A 14,432-nucleotide genomic window follows, 5' to 3' on the forward strand; every position below is an offset into this window, starting at 1 on the left:
ATTAAGAGTAGGAGACCGGCGGAATTACTTAGCAAGTACAGGTCACTGTTGAAAAAAAGCCGTGAATTAGGGTTGAATTTGAAAGTGTCTGCAATTCTGCCCAGACACGATAGGAGGGAGTATATGATGAGAGCCTTGTCGATCAATTCGGCCCTGGAGGGATTATGCAAGGCTCAAGGGGTAGAATTTTTTTCAGCCTGGACTGTACTTGTTAACAGGAGAGATTGCTTCTACAGGGATGGGATACACTTAAATAGAAAGGGTGCAAGAATTTTTGCTGATGCTGTCGAGGCAGAGTTAAGTGGGTCGGAAAACTGCTAGTTGGGGGGGATACAAGGACTAATAGATTAACAGTAGCCACTGGCAGAGGTGGAAGTGATTCTTGCACTGCTTCTATTGAAATGAGCAGAAGCCTGAAAAACAAGATGCAGGATATTTCAGAGACTGCTGGGAGTCATTGCGGTACAAGTAAACACATGGGTTGTGTTAGGGTAGCCAAGAATAGAAACAGGTGCATGTATACCTGCGTGTACACCAATGCTAGGAGTTTGGTAAATAAATTTGATGAATTTGAGGTATTGCTCAAAACATCAAAGGCAGATATTGTTGGGATATCAGAGACGTGGTGTCACACAGATATAAGGAATGCGGAACTGGAATTGGGGGAATACGGAACTGGAATTGGGGGAATACAATGTGTATAGAAATGATAGACAGGACAGGAGGGGAGGAGGGGTTATGCTATTAGTTAAGAAACACATAAAGTCCAAGGAAGTGAAGCCAGTCGACATCGATGGACAGGGCAGTGTCGAGTCAGTTTGGTGTGACAGAAGCATAGGGAAATCAAAATTGAGAGTAGGAGTGTGCTATAGGCCTAATGACTCTGATGAGTATAATAAGATATTGTACAGGGAAATAGAGTGGGCCAGTAAATCAGAGAGTCTTATAATGGGGGATTTTAATTTCCCAGATATTGACTGGAATTTGTGGGTTGGTCACTCGCACACTAGCAAGGCTTTTGTGGATTTATTGGATGATTGTTTTCTACATCAGCATGTTCGTGAGGCAACAAGAGGGAGCAATACTCTTGATCTGATTATCAGTAGTGATTCTTCATGCATTAAGAATCTGCAGATAAATGAACCACTAGGTGGCAGTGATCACAGTGTGTTGAAGTGGGATTTACTCAAGGAGGTAACTACCATCAGAGGTAAAGGGAAGGGTTTTTGTTTTCGTAAAGGCGACTATGATGGTCTGAGACAGTATTTAAATTCTATACAGTGGGACCAACTGATGATGTTACCAACAGCAAACTCAAAATGGGAAGCATTCAAGGAGGAACTAATCTTGGAGGCTACCAGGCTTTACATACCAACTAAGAAATATTGTTCAAGGTTTAGGCCTAAATGGTTGTCAGATGAACTAATGAGACATGTGGCAGAGAAGAAAAATGCATGGGATACATACAAATTAATGGGTGGCATGGAAGCCTATGATAGATATAAGTTGGTCTGTAACCAAGTCACAAAGGAGATTAGGCAGGCAAAGGCAGACTATGAAAAATCCTTGGCAAAGGATGCAAAGAAAAACAGAAAAGAGTTCTTTACCTATTTAAACTCAAGAAGGAAAGGGATGAATCAGATTGGTCCACTGGATATTGATGGTTCAACAGTTGAGGATCCTGCTCAGGTGGCTAACAATCTAAACGAGTATTTTGCATCTACATTCACGCATGAGGAGTTATTCAGGAAGGAGAATGATATAGGTAAAGTAAACATTGCCAGTGAGCTGGATGATTTTGTAATAACTGAGAGGAAAGTGGAGGAGAGATTGTTGAGGATAAACATAAAAAAGGCACCTGGGGTGGATGGGATCTATCCAGTTATATTAAAGGAGGCAGCAAAGGAAGTAAGCAAACCCCTAGCCATAATTATGAGAGCTTCTTTGGACTCAGGGGAGGTACCCATAGACTGGAGATGTGCAAATGTAACCCCAATTCACAAAGGAGGATCAAAGGCTGACACAAGTAATTATAGACCTGTTAGTTTAACTTCTGTTCCAGGTAAATTAATGGAGGCACTGGTTAAAGAAGCACTGCAGGATCATCTAGACAAGAATTCAGTTATAGCTCAGACACAGCATGGTTTTGTTAAGGGCAGGTCTTGCCTGACCAATTTGATTGGATACTATGATGTAGTCACAAAAGAACTGGATGCAGGGAATAACTTTGATATTATATATTTGGATCTTAGAAAGGCTTTTGATACTGTTGCACATGGAAGACTGCTGCACAAATTGGAGCAGTGTGGCATTAGAGGCAAATTGCTGCTATGGATAAGGGGATAGTAGAGTGTCAGAAGACAGAGAGTGGTAATCAATGGACACTGCTCAACGTGGACTCATGTTATTAGTGGAGTTCCTCAGGGTTCAGTGTTGGGTCCGTTGTTGTTTTCGGTGTTTATGAATGATATTGATGATGGGATATTAAGTTTAATGTCCAAGTCTGCAGATGATACAAAGGTTGGCAGGGTTGTTAAGGACACCACTGACGCTATGCTGCTGCAACAGGATCTGAAAAGGTTGAACAGATGGGCTAAGAGGTGGCAAATGAAGTTTAACATTGACAAATGTAAAGTACTACATATGGGAAACAGTAACCCCAGAGCAACGTATCAACTCTGCGGTACTACACTGACAGTGGTGGAGAATGAAAAGGACCTGGGGGTAATTGTGCAGGCAGATATGAAGTTCTCTGAGCAGTGCAGACGAGCTGCAAGAGTAGCCCATGGTGTCTTGTCAATGATATACAGGAATTTTTCTAGCAGGGATAAGGAGGTGATTATTCCCTTGTATAAGGCAATGGTTAGGCCACATCTTGAGTACTGTATACAGGTCTGGAGGCCTCATTTCAAGAAGGATGTAGAGCTGCTGGAACGGGTACAGAGAAGGGCAACAAGATTAGTGAATGGAACAAAGGGTTGCTCTTACGAAGAAAGGCTTAAGTTTTGCAAATTACAGAGTCTGGAGACTAGGCACCGGCGAGGTGATCTGATAGAGGTGTATAAGGCTTTGAATGGTTTGAGCATGCTCAGTGCCAATGGGATTCTTCATCTTGCTCAGAATAATCAGCTCAGAGGGCATAAATTCAAATTGAGGAAGGATGGATGTCGGATAGATGTGCGGAAATTTGCCTTTGGCCAGCGGGTGGTTGGTTGGTGGAACCGACTTCCATCACTTGTTGTTGAAGTTGATAGCCTAAACAAATTTAAGGCTCAACTGGACAGTTATTTCGAGCGAACGGAGGGGTGAAATGGGAGTGGTGTTTTTTTGGCTGATGCTGAATAAGCTTGCTTTCTTGCATCATATGCCTCTACTAATGCTAATGCTGAGATATGTGTAATTAAAAACTCTGCATATATATAATAACACACACACACACACACACACACACACACACACACACACACACACACACACACACACACACACACAGAGTATTTAGAGTGTTTCAAATAGGAGGCAGGATTGTCGAGGTTTTTGTAGTTCTGGATGGTGGTGGTGGGAGGGGGGGGTTTAATGGCCATATCTTGCAATCTAGTCTTTAAAACTTTCCTTTATTAGCAAAATAGGAGCAAAGAATTTACATTGCTTGTTGCTTCCATGTGAGGGTGATAACAAATAGCAGATTGCTTTTGGATTTCTTCTGGTGCAACTGGCTTGCCTGGCGTGGTTCTCCTATTTGTTTGGACTTGCGTAGCATCAAATCTGAACATAATAGACACCTAGGATATGTTATATCTGGATCCTTGATCGACTAGCATTGTTGAATGATCGATAGCATTGTTGAACCATGCTGAATTGGTGTGTAACTGTGCTTTGCAACAAACAGCTTAAAGCCTCATGGAATGGCTATGAACGTTTAGGAAAAGCTTGAGCATAGGGAGGGTACAGAGCAATTGTGATTCTTCCACAGTTCCAATTTATGTTGCTACCTGGGCTGTTAGATAGTCCCCAAGCTCCTTTGAAATCCCTTCTTTAAAATCTCTTCAACCTGTATCACCTCAGTCATGGGGTAAGCAGATTGAAGGTATGGTTCTTCTACATGCTGAGAAAGTGATGTGATATTGCTCTCCCCCGCCCCTCCCTCCTTCCACGTTACTCTTCAGTTATCACCTGTGTGTTCCTCATTTCAGGCAGTTTCCGGTACAATTGCACAATGTAGCATTTACCACATTGGCAGCTGACTTGGTACACAGAATTTTGAATCTCCTAGGGAAGGGAAAGAAATCATTAACTCTCAGCATTAGGTTTAACTTTGTCTCAAACAAATAAACTTTTGTACTGTGACTTTTGGTATTTCTAGACTGGGTAGCAGAATATGAATTCTCCTAAAAAGCAAAAGAACATAAAATTTTCCATTTGGTTCATTCTGATCTTTACAAGCACTGAAATTTAGATATAGAAAAGCATATATCATTTGCAACTTACTCTCCTACAGAATAAAAAAAAAAGTCTAATTTTTTAATAATCTCCATGCATAATTTAGCCAAAACTATGAGTTGCATTAAGTAATCTGTTAATTTCTCCTATTTAAATGGCTTCGAATATATGTGGTAATAAAATTGTTTCATATTTAAAATTGTTTTTTTCTGCTTCTTATTTTATTTTTTTAAGGTTAAGCTTCAGCTTACTGACCATGAAGAAGAGAGGTCTGCAGATTTGAAAGGAGGTATTTTTGTTCAGTACAACTCTGCACGTTTAGCTATGTTATTTTGCAATCATCAAAGTAAAGTTGATGCAGGTATGTAGTTTGAAAAATATTACCAAATTTTGTAAAATAGAAATTGTTTTCCATTAAGAAATACTTTTTAGGAAGTTATGCAATGGAGTCATTCTACATGATATTTATTGGCAAAGTAGATTTTCTGAGGGTGCCAAATAATGGTATGATTATGAATCTTCACCATGAGAAGAGAAAAAAAAAAAAAATGATTAACTTTCTTTTAAAGAACTCTTGTGAGCTCTGAAGCCATTAAATTTGTAAAGAAGAGTTAATGAACATCAATGCCTGCAGGGGGATTCAAGTTTGAAGATTTTCAAGTTGTACAACTTAAATGATTAATAGATTAAGCTATTACTATTTTATTGAGTGAACAACTTGAATGTTTAATAGCACCTGAAAGAGATACAATAGAAAGGAATGATTTTGATTATATGACAAATCGATTATATTTTGAATATAATCAAATATTTGAATGATTTTGATTATATTATGAATATAATTTATAATTATATTTGATTATAAATAAAGCAGGTATAACTTCCCACAGATGTCCTTACGGCAAATAAGCAAAATGAATATTGATAATGGGTGCCTTTATGGTTTTGGGATGGTGTGATGCAAAGATTTTGGGTTAGAAAATCCCTATGAACTTATTGAATCAGAATGCAGTAGCTCAAAGTTGACATGTTGTGGTATAGTGTCATGCATGGCCATGGAGTTGAACTGTTATTTTCCAGAGAAAATTTCACGAGATACAACATTTATCTGGATATGCTGTAGGAATTTGCATTCCCATGGATACAAGTCTTGTAATCAGACATTCCTTAGGATGGGGCTCTACCATACTAGATTGTTAAATGTTCCACATGTTGATGAATTAATGATCAATTTATGGATCTACTGTGTGTGCGTGCAATGAGCAAGTTGGTTGTTCATCTCATTGGTCATGACAAGTTATTTCAACAGTTTCTTTGAATTCCCTCCTATACATTATATTTTTGTCATATTTCAAACCCACACTTTTTTTTTCACATCTGAGAATCCCTTCATTTGTCTCACTTCCTGTATTTGAAATATTGAAGCAAAATAGAATTAAGAAAAAATGTCAGAAGTAAAGAAAGGTAAGTAAAAAAAAAAGTAAAGTGCAGCCATTATCAACCCACTGCAGGATGGAAGCCTCCTCAACAATTCATGCTGAGGGAAATGGACCATAATCTGCCACGCTGGTCCAGTGCGGGTTGGCAGATCGACCGTATTCAGCAGTAAGGGGCTTGAACCCCGGTCTATTCAAAGAGCGTGTGCTACTGCACTTGCGCTCCTGCCCACTCGGCTACGGTTAATAACTTCTATTTTAGTAAAAGCTCTTTTGGTTTGATTCATAAAGTACAGCTTGTTGAATAATTGGTATTATCACTTTTTTCACTTATTTCAGAATGTTAGAAATAAATTAGAAAATTGTATTGAAATTTTGTCAGACTCTTCATATAATTTTTTAATGTTCTCTGGAAAAGAACCTGGTTAAAGCCCAATCCTTTAATTAATCAACTTCTCTCTAGGTTCAGTTATAACTTTCATTTTCATGAAAGTAAAAGGACTGGCAATAATATTTACAGCCAATTTTAGTGTCTGTTTAGTAAATTCTTATTGTAGTTAAAGGCAATTTTATTTTTCAGATGTAAGATTTATCAGGATATATTTAGCTCTCCTGATTGGTTAATAACACTCATTTTTTATTGGTTGGGTTTATCTAATATTCCTCTATTGGCAAAATAACTTGTATTTAGACTTTGCTGCTTTTATATCTCGATGGAATTTATTTCTACAAATTTCCATTCCTTTGATCTGGAATTGATGACCCATCCCCACCCTTCAAGAAACTAAGCCAAGTTAGACTTTGCAAATATTGCCATAATTAATATTTTGCTGCTGATACCTTTTTCATTAGATCTGATCACTGACCATTTACATGTTGACATTCCTATCCACATTTATGTGTTGATGTCCCTATCCACAAAGATATTACATAGATTCTTTGGTTTTAAGTATTTAAATTTTTTTTCTTTAGCATTATTTCAGCCCATTGCATCCCTATATCCCAGAGCATACTTAACTAAACTTCCATTAGAAGCTTATGCATTGTTCACATTTCATTTTGACAACTGCAGTGTTAAAAATAGTTTGTGTTACCTCCAGTTTGAAGCCGTGGTGGTCATATACTTTATCTATCCTGTTTAAAAATAAGCAAAGAGAAAAACTTTAAAAGTTTTTCTCTAAAATTTAAAAATTTAAAGTTTAGTTTAAACTTTTTAAGAAATTTCTGTCAGACTATATCAGATGTATTCAAAAGTAGAGAGGACTTTCAGTTAGCTAAAAATCTTGCTCTTAGTAACTGTGTCTTCATGTACCAAGTTAGAAAAATGTGTTTTCATATTGAATAGCATTCGACAGCAAGAATAGCAGTGAATAGAAAGTTATAAAGTCACTTGTGTAAGTGAATTGGATTTCTCTTTTTGTTTTTTTTTTTTTTTTAAATTTTAACTCTTCTGGAGAAGTGAGCCTTTTTCAGGACTTTTTCTAATAACTATATTACAGATACTTGTTCTGTTATAAATATTTTGAGGTCTATTATTAATTCACTTAAAGATAACCTGGCTGAAGAGAGCAAGCTGTTATTGTATTGAGATACTATTTTTGTTACATTCTGAAACTGTCTATATTGGTTGGTTGGTTTCCATTAGAATAGTATATTTACAGATTTATTGTAAATTTCAGTTAAAAAAAAAAAAAAATTTTTGGGATGCAGCAATTGATTTTCTTGTCTCTTCTAAAGCATTGGAAAAATTACTGTTGTATCTTGTAAATTGGAATTTTCACACCAGATTCACTGTTATCTTTCTCAAAGGTATACAGTTATCCATTTAAACCAGTTAAAAACTAAAATTTATAATGCTTGACAGAATCAAAATTGATTGACCTTTGTGCGATATTTCTAACATTAGTTCTGCTTTTTTGATGCAGTACAGGTCAAGTAAGTAGTTAGTGGTTCCCTTCTGTCCATTTTGCTATTAATTATGACACTAAGAAACATTTTTTTTCTTCAAACCACATTAGTTCTTATATTTGAGATGTGAAAGTAGGCATCCTTAAGGTGAATCCTTATCAATGGTTTTATTTTCTTCAATATTAGTTTTCTTTTCTTCTGCTAAAAGTAAGGAATTTGCTGTACCCACAGATGTTATTTATAATCCTGAAGAAATTTCACTTTCCAGTAAAGGAAATGATGTCTATCAATTATTGTTTCATAAGAAGAGTCTTGAATTATCAAATTACTTGGGAAAAGTTGTTCTACAAATTAATATCACAAAATCCTCATACATTAACTATAATCATGCTGGACACCTAAGAGTTATTAATATTGCTATTAATCAAGCATGTCTTCATCTTGTGGAGTTTAAGTTATATTAGATTTCAAACTTTCATTCAGACACACTGAATAAAAGTCTGGCACCTAATATAACCATTAGTAGAGCAACTGGCTTATTCAGATTTTTCTGGTGAAGATTACAAAGTTCCAGATACTGAGGAAATATTTTTTAACATTTGTAAGGATAGTTGGAATTTATAGTGTCCATTTGGGCTTAATATTAAAGCCAGATTCTCATACAGGGGATCAAAATCAGAAATGTTAAACAGTTTAAATATTCCAAATGTATCCGATATACAGTAGGGCTTGACCGGACCACACTCGATATGGATTAGTGAAAGTACGGATTAACCGGGAGCTATCTTTAACATACCAGTTTTTATTTAAAGTTACTAAATGACAAAATTTTAACTAAATTGGTTTTTATATTAAATTAATAAAATGATATTTTAAAATAAAAATTATAAAAAGTAAAAGAACATGGTAAGTAAACAAAATAAAGTTTTAATATAGAACATTATGTTACACAAAATTAAACACAAAACAAATAACTATTGTCAAGAAGTTTACTTGAAATAGTCCTCAATGTTTTTTTGCTTTAATTTTGAAACTCGCTTTCAAAATTAACGCGTGGACAATGCTAGCTGCAGCTGTTGACTGAATAGGCCAGCACTCGAGATTACCCTATGATTGTCTCCGACCATATGACATGGTCTAGTCGGACTTCTGGATTTCACAACCATAAAACAATAAAAACAATTAGCAGTCTCCTGTTTATGAGGCTTTTCTGTTAGTGCAATCTATTATAAATGGATAGTAAACACGATCTTATTGACTTTGCGATAATAGCGACAGCTGGAATTCTGTGGGTTTTTACATTATTATGGTGAAATGTGTTTCTCCTTCCATGAAATCATCAATCATATCAAAAACATAAATAAATTTTTGGAATGTTCTCTTCATTCCTATTTTTTAAGTTTCATAACTTGTTAATCCATTCTCACTTGCATGTGTTGTGTTAGTTGCAATTTGTGCGTGCGGTGTTCTTTGTTATTGATTGCGTATCTCTTTTATTGTTTTCAATTTTAAACCCCCTTCCCCCAAATGTCCAGGTCAAGTAGTTAGTGGACAGACATTTTTTTTTTTTTTTTTTTTTCGATAGTTAGAATTTTTCTCGACTGAAAATCCAGTCTGGATTAACACAAAGTCCAGATTAACAGGGTTCTACTATACAGGCAACCCCCATTTTACGCAGGGGATCCATTCCAAGAAATCCGCGTAAAGTGAATTTCTGCGTTAAATGGGATACCATTTTTTTTCACATCTTTTGATTGTTTTTATCGATTGATTTTTTCTTTTCTCGTATTAATGCAGTGTACAGAATATCTTGAAACAAATCATTTTTATTCAAAATGCAATGAAATAATACTAAACTTTTATTTAAAGTACACCTAAATACAAACTTTAATTGCATACATATTGCAGTTTTCAAAATGACTTAGAACAAAGATCACATAGAACTCATTCATGTCATATCAGATTTATTTTTTTACAAAATACGAATCCAACGTGGTCTGCCTCGCTTGCCTACTTTTTGTTCATAAAATTTGCTTATGACAGTCTGTCATCTGATCGCAACCTCATCTAACTGCATCTACCCTTGCAAAATCACTGTCATGCCCCTCTAACAAATTCATGCATTGCTCATGCAGTGATAGAGCTTTTTCCAAAATTTGAATTGACAATGATTTTTCTATGAATGCCATTAAATTCTAGGTCTTGCAGTTCTTCATTTGTCAAAGGTTGACTGTGGGCATTTAGTAATTTATTCAGATCATCTGTTGTTATACTGTCGATTTCAGTTGCCATGTTACTGATCTCTTTGACAATTCTGGGACTTGTATCTAAGGGTGAGCTCTCTTCATTTTCTGGGAATAATTTTTTCCATACTCCTTTTTTAAGCAAGATGTTGTTGAAACTTTTTTCCATTACTCATCTATGTTAAGAATTGCCTGTAGGATGCTAAATTTTTTCCACTACTCTCTCATACTGTCCTTGTCTTGACCATTAGTGTTTGTAATTAACTGTTGAAATGTTTACCTTAAATAGTATGCCTTGATCCATAGGCTGCAAAATTGATGTTGTGTTGGGAGGTAGGAATTCAATTGGAGTTGTAAAATCACTAAGTGATTCCTAATCACTTAGTGATTAGGAATTGACCAGGAGAATTATCTAATAACAGTAAAGCTTGAGGTTCGACACCAATTTTAGAGCAATAATCTTTAACTGATGTACAAAAATAATTTTTTGTTTGCGTCACCCAAGCTTTGTGGTTGCTCTTCCAAATAAACTGCGTAAAAGTGAATTTGTGTAAATCGGGGGTTACTTGTACATGGAACTTGTCTGCTATTAAACTCACCATCAGGATCCTAACAACAGATGATAGTCTTACATCTTTTCATTTTATGGAATGGAGAGTTCTGGAAATAAGATTGAGTGCCAGATCATTCTTGTGTATTCTCTTCTCAAGAATAGTAATAATGGACAAATTTTTTTATAAAGAAATAAATTGAATTAATAAACTTGTATTCTATTTATATAGATACATTATCTATATATATACACATTGTATAGGAGATGAATTATGAAACTGAAAATTTGACAATATTTTTCTATAAGTTGTAAACCCATTAGGTCACTGTGAAGAGGTTTTGACACATTTTGTTTTTATTTCTTGTAATTATTTCTGAATGTTTTTGTATTTAGTAAGCAATAAATTGAATTTATATATATATATATATATATTATATCTTTTAACTTTTAAGTATATTAGCCTTTTCTGGTGTTAAAAGTGCATTCAGTTATAAATATACCCTCAACTGGCTTTAGGAGTTTTACTCATGGAGTAAGACTCCCAAAGCCAGTTGAGATTGTGCAGTGCCATGCTGCATGGAAAGAACTTGAAGTAGGTACATATTCACTATTATTTATTTGTTTTGTCTAAATGTTATATGCAAAGGCAGCTGTACAGCAGTTTTTGCTAATAGGAGGGCAAAATTAGGTAAGAAATTAGGAAAGAAATAGATGTTCCTATCCTTGGGACTGCAGATAGCTCAGAATATTCAGTAGAAAGAAAGTAAAAAGTATGAAGACTGTTAAGTTTGTACTCGGGTTATCCCCAGAGCATAATTTCCCATTAGCATAAGTAAGAGTCCTGGATTTTATAGTTATGTTAATCAGGAAATGTCTATAGCTGCTTTAATATTGTTATATGTCAGTCATTAAGGTTAATCATTATTAAATTAAATTAAATTATGATGTACACAGAGATAACATGCAAGTTCATAAGGTTAATTGAAAAAAAAAATAAAAATAAAAATACGACTCACTATCTTATATATTAATTAATATAATTCTCACTAGCATATATTGATTAATATTACAGGTAACTGCCTGATATATGAGAAATGGTATCTCTTCAGGGTGCCACGCTGTTTCATTATTTCAGTTATATATATATACTCAGACAGTCCATATACATGATGTATAATGTTTCAGTATTGTAGTTTTTTCCACTACTCTCTAACATTTAAAAAACATTTAAAACTACAATATGAATATACCCAACCTCAGAGGCCTGTTTGAAGAGTAATGTTTCAGTAGTTGCCTGTACATTTACCTGTATGCCAAATTACAAATGTGAAATGTAATTTGGGAAATGATATATGAGAAATGGTCTCTCTTCAGGGTGCCATATACATGATGTGTATATATATATATAGTCCATATACATGATGTGTAATGTTTCAGTAGTTGCCTATCCATTTACCTGTATGCCAAATTACAAATGTGAAATGTATGGAGATAAAGAAATAAGTGAAAATGTCTACATTACTTATCATTTATTTCTGTTAATCAATTCAGTTTAATTAATATTAAATATTCGATTTGATTCTGTTCAATTTGCAACATTAAACATTAATTTAATCAGGAAATAAGTATAACACTTAGTCTGGCCACACACACATGGAGTGTGGCACCTCCGTAGCCAGGTGGGAAGGAGCAGCAGTGTGTAGCACACGCTTCTTGATTAGACCGGGGTTCGAGCCCGTCACCACCAAATATGGAGGATGCGGAAAGGTCAGGGAATGACGACTGCATATTCCCGGAGCAATATGGCCTTAGTTGCTAATGCTCCTAAAAACCAGACAACAACAACACATGGGTGCCTCCGTAGCCAGGTGGGAAGGAGCAGCCATGCGTAGCACACACTTCTTGATTAGACTCAGGGTTCGAGCCCATCACCACCAAATAGAGGATGCGGAAAGGTCAGGGAATGACCACCGCATATCCCGGAGCAATATGGCCTTAGTTGCTAATGCTCCTAAAAAAAAAAACCAAAAAAACAAAAACAACAACACATGGAGTATTGACTAAAATATTTCTGTCCATTTCATAATTGCATATATGAAGGCAGAGATATTTATAGATAGGCAATTAGCATATGTATGGGAGCCAGAATATCCATTGTGGCTGCACACATTTCTTTTCATTATTACAAAAGAATATATTAAAAAGACATAAAAAATCAATGTATTAAGGCATATAAGGACAATCTAATTTCCTTTGATAATAACTCAGAAGAAATTAAAGGCTACATTTACCTTAAAATCTTAAAACTAACAAAAACAAACATGGATAACAAGAAAATTATATTGAAATTGGATTATACAATAAAAGAGAAGATTATAACTTTGAAGTAATACATCTGACTAATTGGAATTAAAACACACCCATTAGGATAATAACATAGGGATACATAATACATAATGTGACAAGCAGTTAAGTTATGAAGATCTACAATAATAACCAAAAAATTGTGAAGCAATGTTATTAAATGGAAAATTTAAAAGGAATGGAATACTTACCAACTTTATTACATTTTACTTAAATAATGTACTCGATAACAGTAAAATAGAAAACCCTAACCACATACAGAATATTGTCTAAATAACAGCAGCAGTTATCAGGACAGTACCATTTTATGAAAATATGTAAAAATTGAACTATAAGTAAAAAAACATATAATGCAAATTGAATAGGTTTACAATTAGAACAGGCTATTTAACGTGAACTAACTGAATTGGTTAAAAGAAATAAATAATTATTGTAATGCAGATACAACAGTTTATAACATAACATAACAGTTTACTTTTTTTTAATCGATATTCCACTTGTTAAATGTATTTTCTGTTAAATTATTGTTCAACATTAGCCAAAAAGATGCTTTTGTATGCATTAAATGCTTAACAAATAATCATATTAGCTGTTAATATTATTATTTGTTAAGAGTTGCTAATTGTCTTATTCTAACTGTTTGTTATAATGTCTTATTTTAATGTCTGTTTTAATTGTCTTACAATTAGAACAGACTATTTAATGTTAATTAAATTGAATTGGTTTAAAGATATAAATGGTTACCATAATGTAGATGCCACAGTTGCTTGTACATTTTACTAAAAAATGTTAGTTGTAATTCAATATACATATGAATGTACAGGCAACTACCTAAACAATATATGCTATATGTACAGTGGATTCTGGTTATTTGGGACACATTGGTACAAGTGCAATTTGGCCCAATTAAGTGGCTTCCCCAATTATGTGAAGTTTCATGGAAATAGTTAAAAATACAGTGGACCTCCGCTTTACGATTGGTTCGCTGTACGATCAAATCATGTTACGATGGACTCTCCTTAAAAAAATACCGTTCACTATACGATATGTAGTAAGCACCGGTCATTGTGATCACGTTTGTGAATTGAATTTTAATTCTAATAAATGGTGATTCTAATAAGCGAAAATAGGAGGAATATTATCCACAGGCTATAAAAGTAAAGATATAAAACACAAATTTACAATATTATTAACAAAATTAAATAATACGTGAAAATCAGAATAATTTTTTCCACAGGTTAGTAAAATAAAAATAAATTTACGCTTACATACTACCTTAATTAATACTGTAATATGCACATATTAATTGATATTTCTGTTCACTGACATTTTTTTTTTGAGGTTGTAAAATTTAAAACAATAAAAAAGATAAGCAATCAATAACAAAGAATACAGCATGGACAAATTCCAACTAACACAATATGCACAAGTGAGATATGGAGTAACAAGTTTACAAAGCTTAAAAAATTGGAATGAAGAGAAGATTCT

General features: G+C 34.3%; 1 protein-coding gene across 1 annotated transcript in view; it reads left to right on the forward strand.

The window, feature by feature from the left end:
* Positions 1–14,432, forward strand: part of LOC150078292 (DALR anticodon-binding domain-containing protein 3-like) — a 325,092-nt gene that overhangs the window by 240,986 nt on the left and 69,674 nt on the right. Inside the window, exon 15 of the mRNA XM_090385185.1 lies at positions 4,675–4,801. Coding sequence (XP_090241311.1) covers positions 4,675–4,801 — 127 coding nt within the window. The remainder of the gene's footprint in view (positions 1–4,674; positions 4,802–14,432) is intronic.

This window comes from Mastigoproctus giganteus, chromosome 11, assembly GCF_048544385.1.
Source record: "Mastigoproctus giganteus isolate SK-2022 chromosome 11, ASM4854438v1, whole genome shotgun sequence".
NCBI lineage: Eukaryota > Metazoa > Arthropoda > Arachnida > Uropygi > Thelyphonidae > Mastigoproctus > Mastigoproctus giganteus.